This window comes from Paracoccidioides brasiliensis, assembly GCF_000150735.1.
Source record: "Paracoccidioides brasiliensis Pb18 unplaced genomic scaffold supercont2.6, whole genome shotgun sequence".
Classification (NCBI taxonomy): Eukaryota; Fungi; Ascomycota; class Eurotiomycetes; order Onygenales; family Ajellomycetaceae; genus Paracoccidioides; species Paracoccidioides brasiliensis.
The window spans coordinates 177,148-198,562 of NW_011371363.1; the positions used below are offsets into that span (position 1 = coordinate 177,148).

General features: G+C 47.2%; 7 protein-coding genes and 1 non-coding gene across 8 annotated transcripts; 5 read left to right on the plus strand and 3 right to left on the minus strand.

Annotated features, from left to right (window-relative positions):
- Nucleotides 1–251: 251 nt before the first annotated feature.
- On the plus strand, nt 252–482 carry PADG_05153 (uncharacterized protein; the record flags this gene model as incomplete). Its single annotated transcript, XM_010762314.1, has 1 exon — nt 252–482. The coding sequence occupies one exon, from the start codon at nt 252–254 to the stop codon at nt 480–482; it is 231 nt and encodes a 76-aa protein (XP_010760616.1).
- A 122-nt stretch (nt 483–604) lies between these two features.
- PADG_05154 (uncharacterized protein) lies at nt 605–1,071 on the plus strand (the record flags this gene model as incomplete). Its single annotated transcript, XM_010762596.1, has 2 exons — nt 605–749; nt 842–1,071. 2 exons carry the CDS (start codon nt 605–607, stop codon nt 1,069–1,071), a joined length of 375 nt encoding a protein of 124 aa, XP_010760898.1.
- A 295-nt stretch (nt 1,072–1,366) lies between these two features.
- PADG_05155 (uncharacterized protein) lies at nt 1,367–2,410 on the minus strand (the record flags this gene model as incomplete). Its single annotated transcript, XM_010762597.1, has 3 exons — nt 1,367–1,520; nt 1,627–2,204; nt 2,309–2,410. The coding sequence occupies 3 exons, from the start codon at nt 2,408–2,410 to the stop codon at nt 1,367–1,369; spliced, it is 834 nt and encodes a 277-aa protein (XP_010760899.1).
- Nucleotides 2,411–3,245: 835 nt separating this feature from the next.
- On the minus strand, nt 3,246–5,986 carry PADG_05156 (uncharacterized protein; the record flags this gene model as incomplete). The annotated part of the gene is made up of 2 exons (XM_010762598.1): nt 3,246–3,615; nt 3,687–5,986. 2 exons carry the CDS (start codon nt 5,984–5,986, stop codon nt 3,246–3,248), a joined length of 2,670 nt encoding a protein of 889 aa, XP_010760900.1.
- Nucleotides 5,987–6,605: 619 nt separating this feature from the next.
- PADG_11884 lies at nt 6,606–6,677 on the plus strand. The gene has a single exon. It is a non-coding gene; the product is annotated as a tRNA-Ala (tRNA).
- Nucleotides 6,678–8,388: 1,711 nt separating this feature from the next.
- On the plus strand, nt 8,389–10,153 carry PADG_05157 (uncharacterized protein; the record flags this gene model as incomplete). The annotated part of the gene is made up of 8 exons (XM_010762315.1): nt 8,389–8,470; nt 8,543–8,690; nt 8,762–8,899; nt 8,959–9,333; nt 9,415–9,573; nt 9,670–9,765; nt 9,851–9,904; nt 9,973–10,153. The coding sequence occupies 8 exons, from the start codon at nt 8,389–8,391 to the stop codon at nt 10,151–10,153; spliced, it is 1,233 nt and encodes a 410-aa protein (XP_010760617.1).
- A 1,364-nt stretch (nt 10,154–11,517) lies between these two features.
- Nucleotides 11,518–14,357, plus strand: PADG_05158 (uncharacterized protein; the record flags this gene model as incomplete). Its single annotated transcript, XM_010762316.1, has 2 exons — nt 11,518–11,662; nt 11,761–14,357. 2 exons carry the CDS (start codon nt 11,518–11,520, stop codon nt 14,355–14,357), a joined length of 2,742 nt encoding a protein of 913 aa, XP_010760618.1.
- A 1,433-nt stretch (nt 14,358–15,790) lies between these two features.
- On the minus strand, nt 15,791–20,475 carry PADG_11885 (ubiquitin-binding TORC1 subunit KOG1; the record flags this gene model as incomplete). Its single annotated transcript, XM_010762806.1, has 7 exons — nt 15,791–15,980; nt 16,071–16,408; nt 16,470–16,803; nt 16,860–17,110; nt 17,202–19,431; nt 19,454–19,899; nt 19,972–20,475. 7 exons carry the CDS (start codon nt 20,473–20,475, stop codon nt 15,791–15,793), a joined length of 4,293 nt encoding a protein of 1,430 aa, XP_010761108.1.
- Between the last annotated feature and the right edge of the window lie 940 nt (nt 20,476–21,415).

A 21,415-nucleotide genomic window follows, 5' to 3' on the forward strand; every position in this document is an offset into this window, starting at 1 on the left:
ACGACAACAATAAAGAATGGATTACATATTCTTGATGTATTCTGTCGTAAGGGGTTCATGTCTGGGAATGGCGCGATTTTCGGAGATTTGCATCGCATGAATAACCCCTATGACACCGAAAAAGAAGAAGGGGACATGCCAAAGTTGCGCGATTCTTGGAGATATCTTATACGTACCGCGGCCATTCCGATAAGGATTTTCTTAGTCATATCCCTGGCGATGAGCTCCCTGCAATGCTAGGACCTTTCGTAATGGCGGTTTCGTTTAATTTAAATGCACCTCCATCGGTGAATCCGGCAACAGGCGATAATGGTGACCTTCCGCATGACCCCGCGGATAAGGATGAGGAGGAAGGGAATCCGATTCCAGGCAAAAAGTCTGAGGGGGTCATTCCACTTCTTAACTCGAATGCGGAGACGGAGGTTCTTGTCAGGAAATTGACTGGTGGTGAGGGTGGCTGGACATCGAGAGGAGATAGATAATCGGGAAGAGGACCAACAAGAACTTTCTTTCTCTCCGGAATCTGGGCCCGGGCCCAGCTGCCCTGAAACTGCTGGAATCAACACTATATATACCCTTGACACTGATCAGTGAGATTTAAATCATGGTTGTTCAGACAAAAATAAGTGTTTTGAGCGTCAGTGTGCTTGTGGAGCCGATTGTGGATTGGAAGGAGAAAATAGTCCTTGCGTTGCACGGGGATGCGAATGGGTCTGGAGGCGCGGAATTGGAAATTGTAGAGGTTGTTGGTGTTCCTAATGATTGATCAATTTGATAAGGAGGTTCGTTTCCTTTAGTTACCTGCTTACCCGTTAATTACAGCGCTGACAATATTATTTAGGGATCTTTCTTCTCCAATTCGTCAGACCCTCAGGAACTACCCTCTCGATTTTGGAAAAAGTGTTTCCGTCCGCTACGGATATGGCTTTAAGATCGAAATACTCGCCTAAATTAGAGAGCTTCCGGGTGTCGATCCTTCGCGCCACTAGTTTTGGATATGTGGAGTGGAATAGGGCTGAGGGAACAAGTGATGGGTGGTGGGTTGGTGGCATTAAGCTGGGAACTGCTTGAATTAGTTTTGAGTGGGAGAATGGCCAGTTTCTTTAGGGCAGTTGGTCCAGGAGGAGATGGTACTCAGCCATTTTGAGAAGACAAGTGGAGGGCCGTGGGATCACTTTTACATTGAATTGAATTTGCTAACCTGTCACAGAATTGCGCTGTCGTTGGCTTTGTCATGCACGAATACGATAACTAGTCATGCTAAATAGACCTATCCAAACATCCCAAATTAAGTATGTTAAGATTCGCAGGTTACCAATACGAATGCACATAAAAGAAAGAACATGCGGCTTAAACGATCCATACTCTACTCCAATTTTTTCGTCTGATCCATGGTGGGTGCCTTGTAAATAGATCTCTCAAGGTTGGAAGCCCAAAGTGCCCCGCCAACCGTGTTGGTGTATGAGAAAGCCAGAGATGCAAAGGGAACCATTTCCAGAACAAACGCCGCTGCCCCGAAACTGTATACGGGGTGGAAAGTAGAGCACATTTGTTAGTCCCATCTTGATGACCAGATAAAGACAAGAAGGAACTGGATTAATAGCTCTCTAAGAGATTCGTTCTCACCTTGTATACGCAGCCTTGTGAGCCGACACCCACGCTTCCCTTTTCTTCCCATCCCACCCTTTCAACTGGAAGTATCTCTCATGTGTCACAGGCCCTAACCTCTTCCCCTGAGAAATAACATACAACACCGTTCCCACCACCGGAATCATGTTCAACGGCAAATACATCAACGACCTCATCATCGACGACAACGAGAATACCTTCGTCGGTTTACGAATCACATCTCCCAGCCGTGCTACAGGATCTGATGCAGTGCTGCCCTTGATCTGTCGGCCCTCGGCGACAAGCGCCGTCTCTCCGCGTGCAACCAGCGTGCCGTCGAAGATATCAACGAGGGAATCTCGGAGGATGAAGCTGCGTGAGAGGTAGTTTGTGATTGTGGAGCTCTCGCTGAGCACGAGGAGGATTGCAGAAAATGGGGCAAGGGGTCCGCTGGTGAAGGCTAAGATGGCTACTTGGGGGATGTAGGTGAAGAAGAACATTGTGGTGGTTACGGCGAGGCCGAGAGTGATTGTTGGGCCGATCTTGGATATGAGGGGCTGCCAGAGAGAGCGGTGGTAGAAGAAATAGAGGATTCCCTGGCATGTTCTGTTAGCATCAATGTAGTTATTGTACAGCACCACTCCAGTGTGTTGAAGACGGGTTGTCATTTGGCAATGGGAAATGAGAACTATGCGCACACCTGGAAGGGGTACAAGTATGTGCCTGATCTGGCTGCTTCTGTGAGAAACACTTTGAGATCATTGACCTCGTTCATAAACAGAGCTTTGAGCCTGTCTGCCATGATGGATAGATATAGTTATATGAAAGTGGTGAGGCTCTTCCCGGCTCAAGAGGTTGACTTTTCAGTCAAGTTGGGTGATTTGTAAGGGGAGACTAGATTATCATATCTACCTTCCATGGGTTGGTTGGATGGTTATTCCAAGATTTATATACTTTGATTTAAAAGATATGCTTAAATAAACGACGTCAAATCTCGAAATGCTTGATATATATAGAGTAGCTTAGAGATTGCAGATGACGTCACTCAGGTGACCTAAGCCAAGCCGGCGCGGAAGAACCTTGGAGGTAATATCTAGAAAACTTGTATTTACAGATTTCAGTTAATGTTGATGATTTACCAAAGCCAGGCATGATGCCTCCATGGACACTAAGACCAAGCAAAGCTATTTCTCTCCTCAACCGCCATAAAAGAATTCAAGGAAAGCATAGGATTGAGCAACAACAGTTGAACTGTAGGCAGCCCACACTCCCCGTCAAGAAGTTATTTATAATTTGGGATGGACCCAATTTGAAAAGAATCAATCCCTCAACTAGGATATCAACGACTGAGACAACGCAACAAAAAAGGAGCAAACATAATATTGGCGATTAATCCTCCCATCTTACAAAGCCTTGAGTATTAAAGCAAATATGATTCATTTTTGCAATAACGCCTAAAACGCCAAATGTAATCCGCTCCTCCAGTAGCCTCCCAACATTCACTAAACCTAACAAAACAAAGGAGAGGCTGGAAATTATGCCTGTAAGGGAGTGGGATATGAAGCTGGATGCTCCGTCAATGTGGGGGGGGGGGGGGGGGGGGGGGAAGGTGATGCTTAAATGGAGGATGTTGATATTTAACGGTTTCGATCGGATCGGGATGGTGTTTGATGCCACATCGAATCACCCCTGAGGGCAAAAAGGCGTAAAGACGCGAGATTGCTCCAATTGGATTGGGAACTGGAGTTCTGGGAATTGTTGAGCAGAGATGTCGTGGAGTTATCTCCTTGCTCTAGGTCAGAATCAATATCATCTGGGACATAATCCAAGGGAACGGCTGCGGACGGAGAATCGTTGCGAGTTTCAGCAATGCGGGCTTGCATATCCTCTGACATTCGCTCGGGATGTCCGGACCGTTGAGGACTAGAAGATCGACGGCCCAGTGAACGAACGACATCACCTTTGCATATTGGACAGGTACGTCGTCGTGTGGTGAGCCAGGGGGTGCTGGAAGGCAGACAGTCAGAATCTGAATAATGAACTGAGGAGTGAACGGGGCGGGGGTAGGAAATACTTACATGCACTCTGCATGGAATTCATGGCCACAAGGGAGGCTCATTACTCTGCTCTGTCCATCAATATACTCTTCAAGACAGACAGCACATTCGACTTGTCTGCTGGTATATCTTCGACGCCATAGACTAGAACCAGAATTTGATTTCTCGGCGCTGGTTGATGGTGAGTCATTTGTGGCGTCATGCGACGAAGCAGCTACAATTCCAGAGGTAGTCTGAGAGCGCTGTCGTGGGCGTGGAGATCGCGGCCGAGAATGGGATAGCAGAGGTGATGAAGGAGATGAAGCTTCAGAAGAAGCTGCATGAGGACTGCACGAAGATGAGGGCATGGAAGTTATTGTATGGTATGTCCTAACGGGTAGTCGGTCAACTACTGCTTTCGGTGCACGCCAGCGGCGGCGTCGAATACGAGAGCGAAGCAAAAGCAGAGCGTAAACCACCGTTAGAGTTATTAAAGGGCTGACCACTAAAACGAGAAGTGTGTCGAAAAAGGGACTGGTAGACATGCTCGTTGGGGTCAAGGTTACCCAAAGACCTTCGTGATCCTGGTGCTTGCCGCTCTCTTTCGAAAATTTGTGCATGGGGTCTGTAGTTGCTTTGGCATTTTTGGCACTTTGTCCTTTACTCTTGTCCTCTGGGGAGGTTGATGAGCCATCGCCATGGCTTCTTCCGCTCCAACCAAACATGTTAGACCACCAATGCGAACCTTCATTGGAATTTCCAGGCCGCGAGTTTGTTGCAACTGATGGAGAGTTCGAACCGCCTCCAGTCCCCTTAACGTTGGTTGATTTATCATTGGGAGCATATTCACCGCTGCCCGGAGTTATGCTACCCCCCTTAAGGCCATTACCGCCGTGACCAGGCTTGCTGTCGCCGCGTACAGCATCAGCATCCTTTTTCTTTGAGCCGGTGGTGTTTGGTTTTGAAGTGGACTTGTGCAAGTTGCTATTTTTACCCGCTAATACAAGGTCTGGATCACGCCAATCCTGAACCCCAATGACGAAGTCATCGTTACTCCCCTGGGCGGATTCAGATGATTTGCCCGCTCCGGCTGCTTTCCCCTGGCGATTCTGTGCCGCCTTCTTGGAGTTCGGAAGGGTTTCTTTATCGAATTCATCAAGCATGACCCAGTCAATATTTCCGCTGCTTGGTGGACGACGACTATCTTCCTGGAGATGCCAAGGATATGCGTGGTCATGCCCAAGACCAATGAAAGAGAATAAAGAGTTCAAGAAACCTTTCTTTGGAGAGGACTTGGAGTCTGTGGTAGAGGTGGGTTTCGAGGCAGTGATTGTGGCTGATGGAGATTTGTCGATTTTTGAATTCTTGTCCAACTTATCCCCTGGTGTGACTTTCGAGGGATCTTCTGAGGAGTTGGGCTCGCCTGGAATTTCTGGTGGGATAAGTGAAGAGAGGAGATGGGCCGTGGTATGAGACGTAAATATGGCGGGAATTGTAACATTCGAAGTGTCTCCGCGAGCGTACATGGTCACCAGTCCACCGCCTCTTGTATGATCACCTACAACCAACGCAATGCCACCCCTTCGTTGAACCCATTTAACCTTTTCCAAAAACCCACAACCGCCTCTGCTCAACAAGACAATTTTCCCTCGAATCTCCGCACTCTCTTGCAGAGACTGGATATCAGCATGTTCTAATTTCTTGGTTTTATCCGCGTCTGGGGGAGAAGGGGATCCGGACTCTGGGAGTGGATGATGCAGGTGATCATCCGTTCCATCATCCTTGGATGGACCATCCCCTTTACCACCAAGCCCAGCGTGATTGAAAGGATGTTCATCGACTCGTTTATCGATAACTTTCCCGGCATCGTTGCTACTTGTTTCCGACTTGATTCCTGAAGTAAGCCTTTTGGGTTCCCCATCAGAACCACTCATTTTGTGAGGTTTTTTGTCACTCTCCTCCCAGCCGGGAACATCAGAGCACCCAAGTTCGCCTTCCGCCCCGGTAGTTATTCCTCCCTTCCGTAGGGCATCATCACCAAATCCGCTGCCAATCCACAGTTGGCCACTCAGTCCGGCATTGGGTAAGGCAGGCCCGAACGCTGCAGGTCGAGCCAGGAAAAAGGTCGAATTATCATCTGTTAGACTTATCATCGCAGTAGGCGGAAATAGTGAGGCAGGCGCGTGGAATGAGAAGAGTGCCTTTAGACGCCCGACCCCTGAAACAGAGGATTGAGAATTAGAGGCATGCCGTGGATGTGCTGAAAGGAGTGACAAGGTGGTCAGGAGAATGGGGAGGAAAATAAGGCAAGCCAGCAGCAGGATGAGGCGAGGAGGACGCATGACGATGGATGGTGGGAGGGGGAAGGCTCGAGAAACAGAAGATTCTAAGGACCGATCCACGAGGTCATATGGCAGGCCAACAGCCGCTCATCGACAAAGGTGGCAGCCAGCAAAATTGCAACAAACAGACGTGAAATGCACACACGTACGGACGACAGAATGAAAAAAGACAAAAGGGATAAGAGAAGATAGAAGAAATGAAGTGCAGACTGAGTTTGGGTCATGCCAAGATTAAGGCAGGGTCACCTGACTTCTCAACGTCCGAAATAGAGTTGCCAAGACCATACTTTGGCTGCTCCTGATTGGTTGCTCTCCGCTTAGCGACGTTGAGTTGTTACATTCCATCGGTGCCTAGCTTAGGTACTTTGACAGTGACAATATTTTGGCTTGTGACACAGGTACTGGGAAGAAGTAGTTTGAAGCGGTCTGTTTCCCCCCAACAAACCAAATGCCCTAGATAGGCCTTGAGACCACTGAGCTTCTTGTTTTACAGAAAGCATAACATTTAATTGCGTGGCTATAGGTAGCTCCGGAATCTGATTCCGATATCAGCGGTTCACATTCCAAAGCTAAAAGTGTCAAAATGATGAATCTGAAGGCCCTCATCTCTCGTAAGCTTGGGCGCTTGGTTTAGTGGTATAATATGTCATTCGCATTGACGGGGTCGCCGGTTCGATTCCGGCAGCGTCCAAACCTTTTAAATCTCCTGTGCTTTTTATTTTATTTTATTTTTTGTTTTAATTTTTTTTTTGTTGGACCAACAACATTTGAGCTTTTTTTACACCTTGTTTATTTCTAACGGCAGACTCACCAATTAGCTCCGTGCAGGTGACGGCAGAAGCTCAACTAGCGTTTCAAGAAAGCTCCGAATTGTTAGAAAATACTCTCCGACAACCCCCCATTCAGCTGCATTGCCCCTTTAAAAGCTGACTCTGACAATGGGGAGTTGTGGCACAGAGGGGAGCCGGTGGTTCATCGCATCCCAATGGGAGCATGTCTTTCTTGAAGCTTGCCTTTCAGCTATTTCACTGCCAAGAGTATCAGGACTATTGACTTGAGATGTCATTTAACCATCTCCGCTGTACTACAAATTTTCGATAGCAAGTTGAAAAAAAAAACAATCTGAGTCTCGACTTTTTCTATCATTTATAGACATCGTTTTCATTGAACTAGGTTCCTCATTTCCTACTCGAGAAAACTTTTCAAAACTTGAGGAAAACGCCGAAGCGGAGACACAAAGCCGGAAATTTTATTTTTATTTTTATTTTTATCTTTTTTTGATCCCTTGCATTTCCATCCCCATTCACGCGGAACCTATTGAGACATTGATCTTCAAAGAGGGCTAGACACGGCTAGGAGACAGAACCCTTTGTTCTTCGGAAGGTTTGGTCAGAAGAAATTCGCACCCCCATGTTCAAACTAAGTGTTGTAGCCAAGGGAGGAATGTGTTAGCACAATCTTAAAACGATAACATTCAGATGTAAGTCCATTGCTCCCTGGCCTCCATAGCGATGTGCGGATAGAAGCCCAGCGGCAGATATGGGAGAGGTTTGGCGGACGGTCACTTCCATTTTCTTCGATCTTTGTAGACAGGGGAAGCGGAGTTACGAGGTTCTAGTACAGGCATGGTTAACTTTTCTGCTCACAGACCCTGAGACCAGAATATCATAAAAATGACGTAAAAGAGAACAGACTTGAACATATATTTAATTTTGATATTGATTTTGTTGTTGACCCAAAAACAGGTCTGCGAGACTTATATCCGTTCGGTTAGAAATAGCTTTGGCACCAAGCTGCGGAGATCGTAGTTATGGCAAAAGTTTGAAGTTTTATTGTTGACATAACTAAGTAAATATGACGTCACAACCCGATGTTAACATCCATCAACTGTGAACGATATGGAAAGGGGATCTAGGGATTCAGGGAACTACGTCGAAATGGGTCATTGGGGGACAGTAAAAATCAAGTTTCCCCCCACAAGCACCCTTTCGATTTGCCATCTGCGGGCACTGAAAGCCTGGGCTTCATTTCCATTCGATGGCAGACCACTGCCGTCATCATTACAGCATCTGACTCGCTACATCTCCCGCATCTTGTTCATGGAGTTTCTGACACATTGGCTCCTATTTCGATGGTGTCCAAGATGTAGATTATGATAATTTGCCAAGATGCTTGCATATTTCCCTGAAGTTGGACATTGAGTGTTAAGCGGGAAATCTCAAATATATAAGGCTCCGTCGGGGTCCTGATAAAGTTCTTTTCTCCTGTCTTTATCAAATTATAAAAAATAGAATCAACTGTTATATATTTGATTAAACAACTACTTATTCGAAGCTAAAACTTCCATTGAACCCTACATACCTTTACATCCATTTGAATTGAGTTCACCTATTCCATTAATCATGTCAGGCATCGCACAGAAAGTTAAGGACGTGGTGACGGGGCATAGTCACTCAACAACCCACAACCAATCCTCCACTACCGGTACGGGTCCTCGTTTTTCTTTCCCGTTTCACTGTTATAAAAGGTGCATTGGAGCTGACCCTCCTGGTATAGGCCACGGAAAGCATGGAGCTGCTGGTTCTTCGCACGGTGGTGTGACTGGAACTAACCATGGAACCCATGGAACTGGCGCAGGCACTTCAGGGTTGGGTCAGACGGTCCGACCTGTAGATGCCAGCCAAATGAGCACGGCGGATAATAGGTAAGGCGGCTCAAACCTCAAAAGGAATGTTTTGTAGTTACAGAACAGATTTAACGATATATTTTCTCCAGATATGATACAAAGCTCGGTGGCCACGACCAGGGACACACTTGCCCGCTTGGTAGCGGTGGAATTGGGTCGGGAGGGGCTGGAGCCACCCACACCGCGGGGCCACATAGCACAGATATCGCGAACAAACTCGACCCAAGGTGAGTGGCACAAAGCGACCTTCTCTCTTAAGATCAATTAGCTGATGCATCCTGCAAAGAGTCGACTCCGACCGTGACGGCAGAAGTGCATATGGCACCCATGGAACTGCTGCCGCAGGATCAAATACACATACAGCAGGTCCACATAGCTCGGATGTCGCGAACAAGCTTGACCCGAGGGTTGACTCTGATCGCGATGGCAGAGGAGCATATGGCACCCACGGGATGGCCGGTTCAGGAACAGCAGGGCATACGGCAGGTCCTCACAGCTCAGATATTGCAAACAAGCTAGACCCACGGGTTGATTCTGATCGTGATGGCCGAGGCATTACCGGCACTCATGGTACCTATGGCACGACTGGTACTACTGGCGCCACTGGCACTCACACAGCTAGTCCTCGTAGCTCAGATGTTGCAAACAAGCTTGACCCAAGGTGAGATAGAAAGGAGGCTTGATCTCTTGAGACCAATCTGCTGATTCGCTCCACAAGAGTTGACTCTGATCGCGGTGGTAGAGGAGCCTATGGCACTACCGGCACTCATGGCACTCACGGCACTCATTGCACTACCCATACTCATGGCATTCATGGCATTACTGGATCCCACGGAATGGTCGGTTCAGGACACACAGCTGGCCCTCACAGCTCGAACGTTGCGAACAAAATGGATCCACGGTGAGTTCAAAGGAGAATATCTTTTATGTATAACTATGTGCTAGCAGCAGCTGACAAACATGTCAATCGAAAAAGATTCGACTCTGACATCAACAGAGGCACAAACTTAACAAGTGCAACCGTCGGATCAGGAGCAGCAAGTCACACGGCTGGCCCTCACGACTCGAATATCGCGAATAAACTGGATCCGAGGTAAGTGCAGAGAAGAAGAGAAACTCCCTTCTTGCTCTCTTCACGAACGCCAACAACCTCTAACAAAATTTTTGCAACGAATAAGAGTCGACTCGGATCTCAACGGCAGCCGCACATTTGGCGGCAACGCAACCCACCAGTAAGGTTGAGCCCGCCCAGCCCTGGAGATAACGGATTTCTCATTCTTTCGGCAATTTCTCTTTTTAGCTCCCAAACTGGACTTGACTACAAGGACCCAACGGACGCGGCTCAGGTGCCCCCGAGCGTGATGGCTAAGCACGTTGGACCTCCCCATGTTGCCCATGATGACCATCCACACGATCATGCGCATCGACATGGAACGAAGACCCGTGATTCGCTGAAGGAATATGGATCTGGTGCTGCCTAGGCTATTAATCTTACTATATAGATTCTTAATTTGAATATGCTTTGTTAACTATCAAATCTTTTGCACTCCCAACCAATTTGAACATGGGAGGGTGGGGTGGTATGGCGACCTTGATGATCGGTGTTGTGATAAACTGTCGCTTTATATAGCGTCTTCGTTGGTATAATAATAATATCTCAATCGACTTTCTACAACATGTGCTCATTATGTTGCCTAATTAATCGGCGGGAGTTTGATTCAACCATTCAGTTGCCGTTATTCGTAACTAGCTTCCACGCTGCTTCAAAAGATTCATCCAACGGATCGATCTTTGTAAAGTGGTTACTACAGTACAATACATTTAATACACAGCCATCCTGCTCTGCGGTGTGTTCGCAAGACCTGTAATTCTGTTACGAAAAATACCGTTATCAATCCCCCCTCTATGAACTTTCGGAAAGGTTGAGACGGCGCCTTTTTCGACGAAGCATTCAGGGCTTTGCCCATTAATCTTCCATGCTGCTGCTGAGCCAAACTGAGACCCGACAAGCCAGCAGATCTCCTGGGTATCAATCATATCTCTCTTCTCAACTCTCTGCTCGGGTGTCCCACACAGAAGCCTATATTCTCTGCTTCTTTCTCTTCCTTGTTTCAAATGTGCTTCAAACGCGTTCATAGTACACACGAGTGAATTATCATTATTACTGTTACTATTATTATTTCCCGTATAGAACAGAAGTTATCAAGGGCGGGATATCATCCAACTGCCAGTCCTCAGATAAGCCTTTGCCCTGCTAGAATGCAGGGCATCCCTTTTTCTGGGAGGAAATATTCCTCCTTCTGCTCTCTTGCCTCAGATCTTAGCCGTGGAAGGCATTTCATTACGTCCTCCACATTGGTGCTGCGAATACCTTTTCCTTTTTGTTGGTTTTTGTAATTGTCCAACCCAAGTCTTAGCTGTTTGGGCTTTTTTATCTCAAGCGAAGAATCATTCACTTTGTCTTCGTAACATTACAATCATGATTCTTTATGTCCAAATGAAGCTGGACTTCACTTTCTCGTATACTCCTGGCCTGGAGCCTTCTAGAGAGTGCATGAGCTGGAGCCTGTGCTATAGACAAGCACGGTTTATCAGCAGGCCACTCATAAGAAAACAAGAGCCCAAGAGTTGGTTATATGTGACCTCTTCTTGTCCCGGTATTCTCTGCCAGCAAGCCAAGGGAGACCAAAGCCGATACCATATATACACACCATCCAATGTTTTTCCGCTGTCGAAGCCGTAGAGTCTCTCCTCCAGTTCTCCAGTTTTCTGCGGCGACAGAACCCTGAGTCTTCCTTCCTGCTGCGGCACGTGAGCAGCCCCCCGACCTTCCTCCCTCAGGGGAATGAATGTGCACACAACAGCAGAGGAGCTCTTCACCACCAGATTGCCGCACGGCCGGATCTCTGCGACGTTTTGGTCGTCCCCGCAGCTTTCTGCAGGCGTTGGAGTTGTAATGGAGGCGCTTTATCCCATGAAGACCTATCGGAGTATGTACTTGGCTTCTCCTCCGAACCTAGAATTGGCCTGTCAGCATTCTCCTTCTGTTGTGTTTGGATGAGACTGACAGGTGCAACAACACCTACAGGATCCCGGTCTCGACGAAAGAAGTCCATTACCAAGATCGGGAGCATAGTCACCTGCAAAACAACCGCTGGATCTGTTAAGTCTGAGTCTGAGGTTGACGCTGAGCTTGTGGTCTCTGGCATCTATGTCAACGATAGCAATGGTGATAGTAATAATAGTAGTGAGCCTGTTCAGGGGAGCAGTGGTGCAGAGGTTGGATCTCTTGTTTCATTTACCGCTGTCTCAACAACTATAAGAAACAATGCTACTTCACTCTTGAATGAGGGAACAAAGCAGGCTGGCACAGCAACTATGTCAGTATCAGCACATTCAGTGTTGGTTTGTTCTGCAGAGCAACCCACAAAACAATCTGTTGATGCCAACACCTCTTCCTCTACAACACACACCTCAAAGACTGTCCCTCTCATATCCTCAACTTCTTCTACCGTTAACAAAGCAGGGATTCCAACTATTTGTCTCTCACCTCCTCCTGTCACGAAGACCGACTCCAACATTTGGTTCCGTTCGAGGTCACCTGCTGCAGAGATTGCTGCAGCCAACACAGCGATCTTCCAACAGGCGCGTCAAAACAATTTCAGTTCTGAAAATACATCGCGTGGCTTGCCTTCCGCTCAGACCCATTCTCGGACATCAAAGTCAAGGAAGTCAAGCTCAGAATCTGACGATATTAGCAGCCTTCTTTCCTCGAGACCTGTCTCCTTAGGATCACTCGTTGTTCGAACTCATAACAGAAACAAAGGTTCGAAACCGTGGATACCGTTTAGTGTTGAAGAGCTGGACGAGGCCCCTTCTGAAATGCCTCGACGCCAACACAACAATATCCCAAGGGGACCGGTTGGATATTATCATGCCAGTGCCGTAATGGGCCACCACCCATACCGAAATTCCCCAATGATGCATCCAGCGACAAACTATTACGCCTACTCTCATACTTCGCCCAATCGCGTCCCTTACTGGTCTCGAGGAAGAGGCCAACAGCTGCATCAGGGGCATCAGGGGCCTATGGGCACTCTCGGACACTCTTCACAAAATTATCTTCAGGACTATCAACAGGACTATCAACAACCCTTAAGTGCCAATGTCCCTCACCATGATTCTCGACCTTCAGTGATACCTCCTATCAGAGAACCTCCCATGCTTCCGATGGAATTTGTCACTCCAGAAGCTGGCCCGCGCGTGATGGTGCCTGAGGATATGACACCTACAAAACACGAAGAAAAGCAGTCTTTGAGGGCTCTACAGTACAATATGACAGAGGCAAACGACCTCCAGGCTGGTGATTGCACCCCTAACCCCATGTGTAACCCTTTCAAAGAAGCCCAAAGCAACCCCCAGACGCCCCTTGGATCAGGTAACGGGTACTACCAAGAGATTGCAGGCCCTGGAACTATATATGACCAGGAAAACTATCACATCGATCATAGCTATGTCATGCTGTCACCATCCATGATTAGAGAAAACGGCAACATTCATTACCCTGCGGACGGCCCTGGCCCAACCCAGTACTCCTCCATTGCCGCCATGTATTCTGAAACAGCGATTGTAGGTACGGCGGTAGAAAAGTTTCGAGAGAAAAGGGAGATGATGATTGCTTCGACTTCACAATCATCCCAGTCACCAACTTCTGTTAGGCCACCAGTTTCCCGTCAAATTCCAGGAAATATCACCCCTCCACGCTTGGATTATAGGGGACGACCAGACGCGAATCTATCTGAAATCGCTCGATATCTGGAAAATATGCCAGCGGATTCTCAATATACGCGCACATGGAATCCCGTTCGAAATTCGTATGAGGTCAACGGTAGAGTCGTTAATGATACCTCACCGCTTCCCCCAAAATTCCGACAAATCTCCCAAGTTACCCTCCGCCAAGATGCGGCTCCAACAAAAGGCGAAGCAACACCTCAAGCCCAGCGTACGCCTAATGATGGACAGCAACAAGGAGATTTGGAGGAACTCTTCCTCGCGTCAACCTCCATGCCCTTAATATATACCTCTCCCCATGGTCTGACGAAAGTGAGCTCGGCATTTGCAGTAGCATTTGGAGACGCAGTCGGAAATGATAGACCGTTCACCAAAACAACTACTTCACAACGATCAAGGTTCAACTTCAAGTTCGCCCCTCCGGGGTTACCAATCCCGCCAGGACTACAACAGTTTCCTTGTTACAAAACTCCGTCTGAACGGGAATATCCCGTATCGAGACTCGTCCAGTCCAATATCTGGTTCCACACTGATAAACGCGGAGAAGATATTTTCCGCGAGCGTATTGTTGAGATGGCACGGGAAGAGGCTGAACACCAGGAAGCTGCGAAGATTCCACTTCGTCTTGGTGAACGGCCGGGTATGGCTGAAGCGGGAACTGTTGTCGTTGGAAACGTCCTTGCCAATCTACATGCCTACACTCTGGATGGCTCGAATCAGGAGAAGGGTTTTGCGAACTTTAGGTCTGCACCCGAACACTGCTATGAGCATACGCATGATGGTTCCCGGAGTTTCTTTGATAGCGATCCTCTCACTGGCGTGCAGAGATTGCCCACTCCCTACCACCTTTTGCCGAAGGATTTGCTTTTTGCTAATGAGGAGGCGAGGGGTTAGAGAGGGGGTCAAGAGGAGAATTGGGACTGTCAGGATAACAATGTGTCTAGGAGTCCGAGGAAGGAGAGTTTTAACTTGTCTTTTTTTGGGGGGGGGTAGGGGTTGCTGGTTTGTTTGGCAACTTTTCTTTTCTTTTCTTCTTTTCTTTTCTTTCTTTCTTTCTTTTTTTTTTTTTTAATTGGTAAAAGGACTCTGCTGGTGCTTGGAAAGGTTCTTCCTTTGGCTTTACGTTTGGGAACACATCAGCATAGATAACTATTTCGTATGTTTCTCGAACGGGTCTCCTTGCTGCAAACATGAAACATGTTACTGTTATGGACATACAGAATGGCGCTGTAGGATTATTAAGCAAATGGTAAACCCTAGCTAATAGTTAAAAGGGCTTTTTTGTGTTTTTGCTTTTGATTAAACACGGGTTTTGGCTCTGGTTGGTGCTAGGAAACTGGATGTGATTTTTTCACAGGAGCGGAATTGGATTTGCTAAAGGACTGCTTGTAACTCGATACCTAGTTTAATAGAGTCCCACCACAGTATTCAGTCAAGTGTCCTTTGCTATTTATAATTTTTGGGTTGTCCCTTTTTGACTACTTAGGCGAAAAGAGGAATCGGATTTCTTCTCGTAATCAAACATGGGGATCGTGTTCAGAGATGGGATGGGGAGTGAAAGTAGCGCGGAGGTGTTGTTCACTGGATGAACCAATTCTTACAATTCGCCATCAGAACCTTTGTGCCAGAGTAAAGAAGATGAGATAAGTAGTCGGGGAAAAGGGGGAATGCTGAGATTATTTTCTCAACTGCAAAATGATTTCATCAACACAATCGAGCAGCAGTTTTGGAAAGGAACATGGGGAGAGGCGGGAAATATTCTGACCGGGATTATATTAGCATGTATAGATCTAGTTGAAAGGAGTTACAGGGCAAAGGGCAAAAATAATGATAAACATTGCTTCCACCATTCCTCCATAGCTAGGTGCTTGGGGAAAAGAAAAGAAAAGAAAAGGAGAAGGAAAATTAAAATCACCCTCCAGAATAAGTAAGCATAATGCAAGTTTCGAGTGCGCACGACGGGTAAAGTAAGAACAGCGTCATAGTGTAAAAGAATACAGGATACTGTTTCCAAGTTAAAATATCGTTAAAAAAAATACAAAAAATGATAAGGGGTAAAGTATTACAATTGGTCTTGGGGTACAATATAATTTGCCCTCCCTCGCCTTAATGACATGCCTTCATCAGCAGCTAAAAATAAGGGGTTAATATTTGGAGAAAAATGTCATGTTCAACAGGAGTAATTGTCATCAGTCAACAGAGAAAATTAAATTGATGAAGACGTAGAGTGAAAAAAAAAAAAAGAAAAGAAAAAAGAAAAAAGAAAAAAGAAAGCTGCTAATGAACAAATTCCGCGGTCGTGGAGAGCCAGACCAGACCTGGACTGTTTAACATGATACAAAATTGATATGGTTATCGTTCAGAGCTGCACAGGCAAGGATGGCCCTGTGTGGGTGGAAGGAGGCGCTTACGATCGGTGAGGATCGGTTTGGGTGTAGAAAACTACCATGAGGCTCGTAGGTGGAGAGATAAGTGCCATCGGTATTGAAAGTTTTAACCTCATGGCGATTGGTGCCACTAGTGAGCAACAAATGTCAGAGTGTGTTACTGAAAACGAAGGACATGTATCGTGTTGCACAACTTAGAAGAGCAGCTTAAGAAACTTACATCGCGAATACTGGAGCGTGTTCGTGCACAGACAACGTCCGCAAGGTGTCTTTGGTGGCGCGGATGGTACCTATCGATGAATCCATGCGCAAATCCCACAGTCGAACCTCACCATTTCGGCTACCAGATATCAATTCTCGGACTCCGCCACGCTGGATATGGGTGTTTGTGATCCACTGTTTATGCTCTCGCCACACTTTTACCATCGCTGTTGTCGGTTTTAAGCGTTGATCAAATACTCTAACGGCACCATCACCAAATCCAGCGACGAAAATATGTCCCGCGACTTGATCTGATGTTAAAGAGGTTATGCAGGAACCCGAACGAGCAGATATGTCCTTGAGGCAAGTTAGAGCTTTGCTACAGACAATAAATCTGCACCGCGGGAATAGAACCTACGTTGGTGAAAATTTCGGTGGCCGCGTTCCAGACGCGAATAACCTTAATATCGCCAGCAATGAGCGCCTTCCCTTGGCCCTGCTGCCAGTCCAAAACCAGTCCCGCATTTCTGTTGCTGGGGACCAAATCGGGCAGAGCACGGAAGGCTGTTACAATCTCAACATCCGATTCCGATTCGTACTTGCGGAATAGTTTCAAAACACCATCTGAGGAGCCTGTCATCAGAAGCGCTTGGTCGTCTTCGTTGATGAATCGAATTTCGTTAATTTTCGATCCTATTGGGTTGCCATTAGAAAAACGGCTGAGACGCGAATGACTTTGCCAATCCCAGATACTGGTTTCGTGTTAGTAAAATTCGGGACGTTTGCCATGATTATTAGCGGGGCTTACCAAACAGTATCTCTATCATCAGCTACCGCGACGTAGTCCTCAAACTGATGAAAACACATCTTGACCGGTTGAGTCTGATTGTTTAGAAGTGAGGTAGAAATATCCCACTTGCTAGTTCCTGCTTTCTCTTTGAGCGGCTGAGTTTCAGCTATGATTTTCTCATTTCTGCCGCGTCGCCAGAGGCGTTCGTTGTAATCTGCGCTGCCAGGTTCATCTGATTCATTCGGTTTCATTTGCGGCTCGCGAAAGTACTATTATCCGTAGTGTGTAAGAAAATAGAGGTGCGCGACTAACCAACAGAACAATAGAGAAAATTATTGATGGAAAATGGGCATAACTTACTTCAGTTGACCAGTCCAAAAAATCGCTTTTCAAAGGAATGACAGGGCTAGCTTTGACATCTCTTGGCCGAAAGCCACGAGAGAGCGGGATACGTGCTTTACGGTACGATCCCGATGTCACTGGCTGATCATTCACTTCAGGCGGTCGAGTCCACTCAGCAGGTGCCCGACCCCGTGGTGTAATGGGAACGCGGCTTGTCATCGCAAGGGGTTTCATTGGCGATGCAGGTCGACCAGTGGTACTTGATAAGCCCAAGGCAAGATTTTTCCAGGACGCAGCTACGCTGGCTGTTTTTCTCAAGCCCAGTGACAAGTATCCCTCAGATTTTGATGCCGTGTTAGACGGAGCCTGTGGTGTCCTCTGCCCCGTTCCATTCAAATCATCCAGTTCCACGTGTCTAAGTTTACCGACTTGAACTCGACCGTGTAGCTTAAGGATATCGTCTTTGGCTGCCTGAGCTAATCCTCTCATTGGAGACTCCAATAGAGATTTGTGAATATAATCAACAATGGTGTCTCCATCTTGAGCGACCTCCGGATGTGGGTCGACAGAAAGCATGAGAACAAGTTTCCATATTGACCCAAACACAGTGTCATGAGATACTCTGCTCTCATACTGGAATGGAGCCGGCTGATCATTTTTGTTAGCGGGCGTTTGATGTGAAAGAAAATGTCGTTCTTCAAGCATCTGTTCATATGCAACGACGAGGAACTTGTTTTGGTATCTCTTCACGAAGGTCGACAGGAAAACCAATAGTTCTTTCCTTACTAGGACACTGCCATCGGAACCCATGGGCATGACAGTGAGAGCAATAGATTCTTCGATCTGAGCGACCTGGTCGGTCAAATCGGGGATACCAATGAAACTGGTCAACGCATACAGCATCGCTGCGCGTACTTCTGGAACGGGGTCTAAGGCGAGTTCGCAGAGCCTCGGAGGTGCAGAGCACCGAATACCAACCCATTTCGCCTCAGGGAAGTCGAGCCAGAGCATACTTAAGCAGAGGCAAGACCATTGGCGCAGAAGAGGGTTTTCAGCATCCATCAAGTGAGTTAGACAAGCTTCAAAGAGCTCGGGAGCAAGGCAAACGTTTTGGCCTTGAGGGTAGTTTTTGCAGAATATCGCAACGATGAATGCACACATGGCACGATGTTCACTTGCGTTCTCTATAGGGATAGGCGAAGCGGGATTTAAGATTGTAATGAAATAGTGAATACCATTATCCTTTAGCAGGTCATTCTGCACAGTATGGTCGACGGCCATTATCCTAGCCCAGATAAAAACCATGACAGGCTTAAGTTCTTGGGCAGTGCTCTGTAGAAGTTTGACAACATACGGGAATATACCAATGCTCAGAGCCAAATGAACAGCCCACGGCCCCAAGTCCAAAAACTTGCTGAGTTGGATTAATGCGCGTAAGCGATGAGCCTGGCTCAACAAGACTTGCAATACAATTGGAAGTTGGTCTGGTGGGTTCTTCTCTGTTGGTCCTGATGCAAGGTAAACTTCAAACGCAGTAAGTTGCTCGGCAAAGAATGACGAATGTTGGTATTCATAGTGACGCTTGCCTTCCTCATGCTCAATGAGTGCCGGGAGTTGAGCAAGGACCATCTCAATGGCAAGATCCCAGCTTTGCCATAATGGATGGTTGTGAGTTTCGGGTAGTTTGGGAGATGATACTGGGTGGCATTCATGGGCTCTCATGATCCGTTCAGCCAGGAGGAAATTCCTAAATAAAGCCGCAACCATGAGGTCCTGTCGAAACAGTTTCTTGAATAACGGTCTGGGCAGGGTATTCCAGGCGATCGTATCCGTGATCGCAGTGAATATCCAATTTAATTCACCGAGAGGACTCCTTCGATCTTGGAGGCGGCCCGGCACCCTGAACTCATCGATGGATATGTTGGTGTGCAGAGGGTTCTGCAACACAAAGAACCTCAATGCTATTTCGATTGGGGTCGTTAAGCAGCATGTGAAAAGGTCTGCGGGGAGATCCGGATTGGTTGGGAGTGTTTCTGTTCTCTCACAGGCGGCGAGTAAAATACAATCGCCGTAGTTTTGGATCGCGGCATTTGGATCCCTCTTGCGAATTTCGATGTTCTCCTTCTCATGCTTTTCCACAAATGTTGAGAAGTTGTGGACAATGTTACCAGCATGGGACACATCAAACACAAACAAGCTTGGCCCAGCAAGCCAAGTCTGAAGATCGTATAAGGATATCGGGGATATACTGGGTATAATTCTTATTAAACACCCAAAGTTCTCCCGACTGAGTTGGGAGGGGGACACCATGTCCGTTGTAGTGAAAGAGCACCCGCTCGTCTTTTGCGTTACGGCGAAGAGAGATACAGAATTTCTTCGTCTCCTCGACGGCAGGGTCCAGGTATTGCTTGTAACGCGTACGAAGACTGAGGGTTTCATACTGTTCTTGTAGTTTCTTTCCAATTTGCTCCATCACCTTGTTCTGCGCGCCGGTAGTAGAAGACGTTGGGTCCACCCAACATTCCAGTTTCGCGGTCGGATTCGTCTTCACGATATCCGGGGGGTCCACACCAATATTTAGGCAGATAGCCAGCGCGGCAGAAACAGTTTTCAGCCGATCTCTCATGCGCCAGTCCTGGCTAGGCCAGCTCCCGGCTGGGTCTTTCGGTCTCCCACCGGTTTCATGGCGCTTCTCCGTGAAATACATGAAGAACGTCTAAGACGCATAAAATTAGAAGCCGACCCAATCGCCTAAGATTCTATATCTGTGGAAAATGGCATTACTCACGGAAGTGAGGCTCTTCAAGTAGTCTCCAGAAGTGTAATCTTCATGCCAGCCGTGTCTTAACTGGAAATCCTCATCCCCGTCATGGGCTGCTCCGTTCTCAACTCCAGGCGATGTGTAGTGTTCGCTCTTTGCCCGAACAAGAAGAGGTGGTGTAGGGCGTATCTTTCTAGGTGCCCGGAGTGAGGGAGACACTGGGTTCCGCCCGGACACAGCTCCACCGTCGCCACCAGAAGGTGCCTGCGCCCCATTCGATGCGCAATCTGAGCGTCCATTGCTCTGGAGCTGATCGCCGTCGCTCTTTTGGGGTCGCTGGCGGCCGGATTCAAAAGCAGAAAGGGGGGTTGAAGTACTGTTTGAGGAAGGTATATACTCGTCGACCTGTGGTCCGAAAGTGATCCGGACTGATTTGCCCGGACCACGCTGGGAGCCACCAGCACCGTGCGCCATGTTGGGATATCGCTGGGCTTGCGCGGTTCGATCCAGGTTAAAGTTGGGGTCAATCATTATGGTGAGTATGGCGATATTTGGGAGCCATTCATGGCGTTAGAGCAGGAGGATAGCAACAAGCTTGTGTGCGAAAGTTCAACGGACCATTAAACTGACATAGAAGACGTCAGAAGCTACATTTACTTTTAACAGCGGTAGCGACCAGGGTCTGCAATCAATAACAACGGGTGCAAGTGAACGGGACCATGACTTACGAAGCGGGAGCATAGAACCACCAACAGCCACAGCCAACCACCACCATGGAGGCTGGAGAGGAGACTAAAGAAAACTGACAAGGATCAAGAGCCAGCGGGAGGCGACACATCCTCCACTTCCTAACGCGAGTGAGTGGAGATCAGATCTGCCTGTGCAGCCTCAGTGTCAGTGTTCCGAGAGAGGCCAACAACTTATTCTCCATCCATCTGTACAGACTGTCTGTCTGTCCATCCCGGCCTTGGGGTCGTTCAGTTTCGCGGGTTGGGGTTGGTCGGAATAGCCTTGGCTACAAGCTCCGCGGCGGATTAACAATAACCCGCCGCTAGACAGCATGCAGCTCTACAGAAGGGAACTTAATTATAGTAAGGGGTTTTGAGAGATAAGAATATGTATTTGTATTGTTATTTAATGGCTGTCATTGAATGATCTCAGTACAAACAAACTATTTTACCCTTGCTTCCCGCCAGATGACCACATTTTTCATACAAATTTGAAACCCTCCTCAACTCTGATATTTTATCTCACTCGATTCCTTATCGTTTGATTTATTCCTTGTAGATATATATAATCTAACTCTATTTTATATGGTACACAAGACATTTTATATGATGAAATGTGATGCATTTACAAATTACTATGTATATAGGAACTTAATAGTTCGGATTGTCGAGTTAAACACTGAATCAAACGATTGTCAATTTTGTGGATTAAAAAGATGAGTTGATGAATGCAGAGTTTGTTT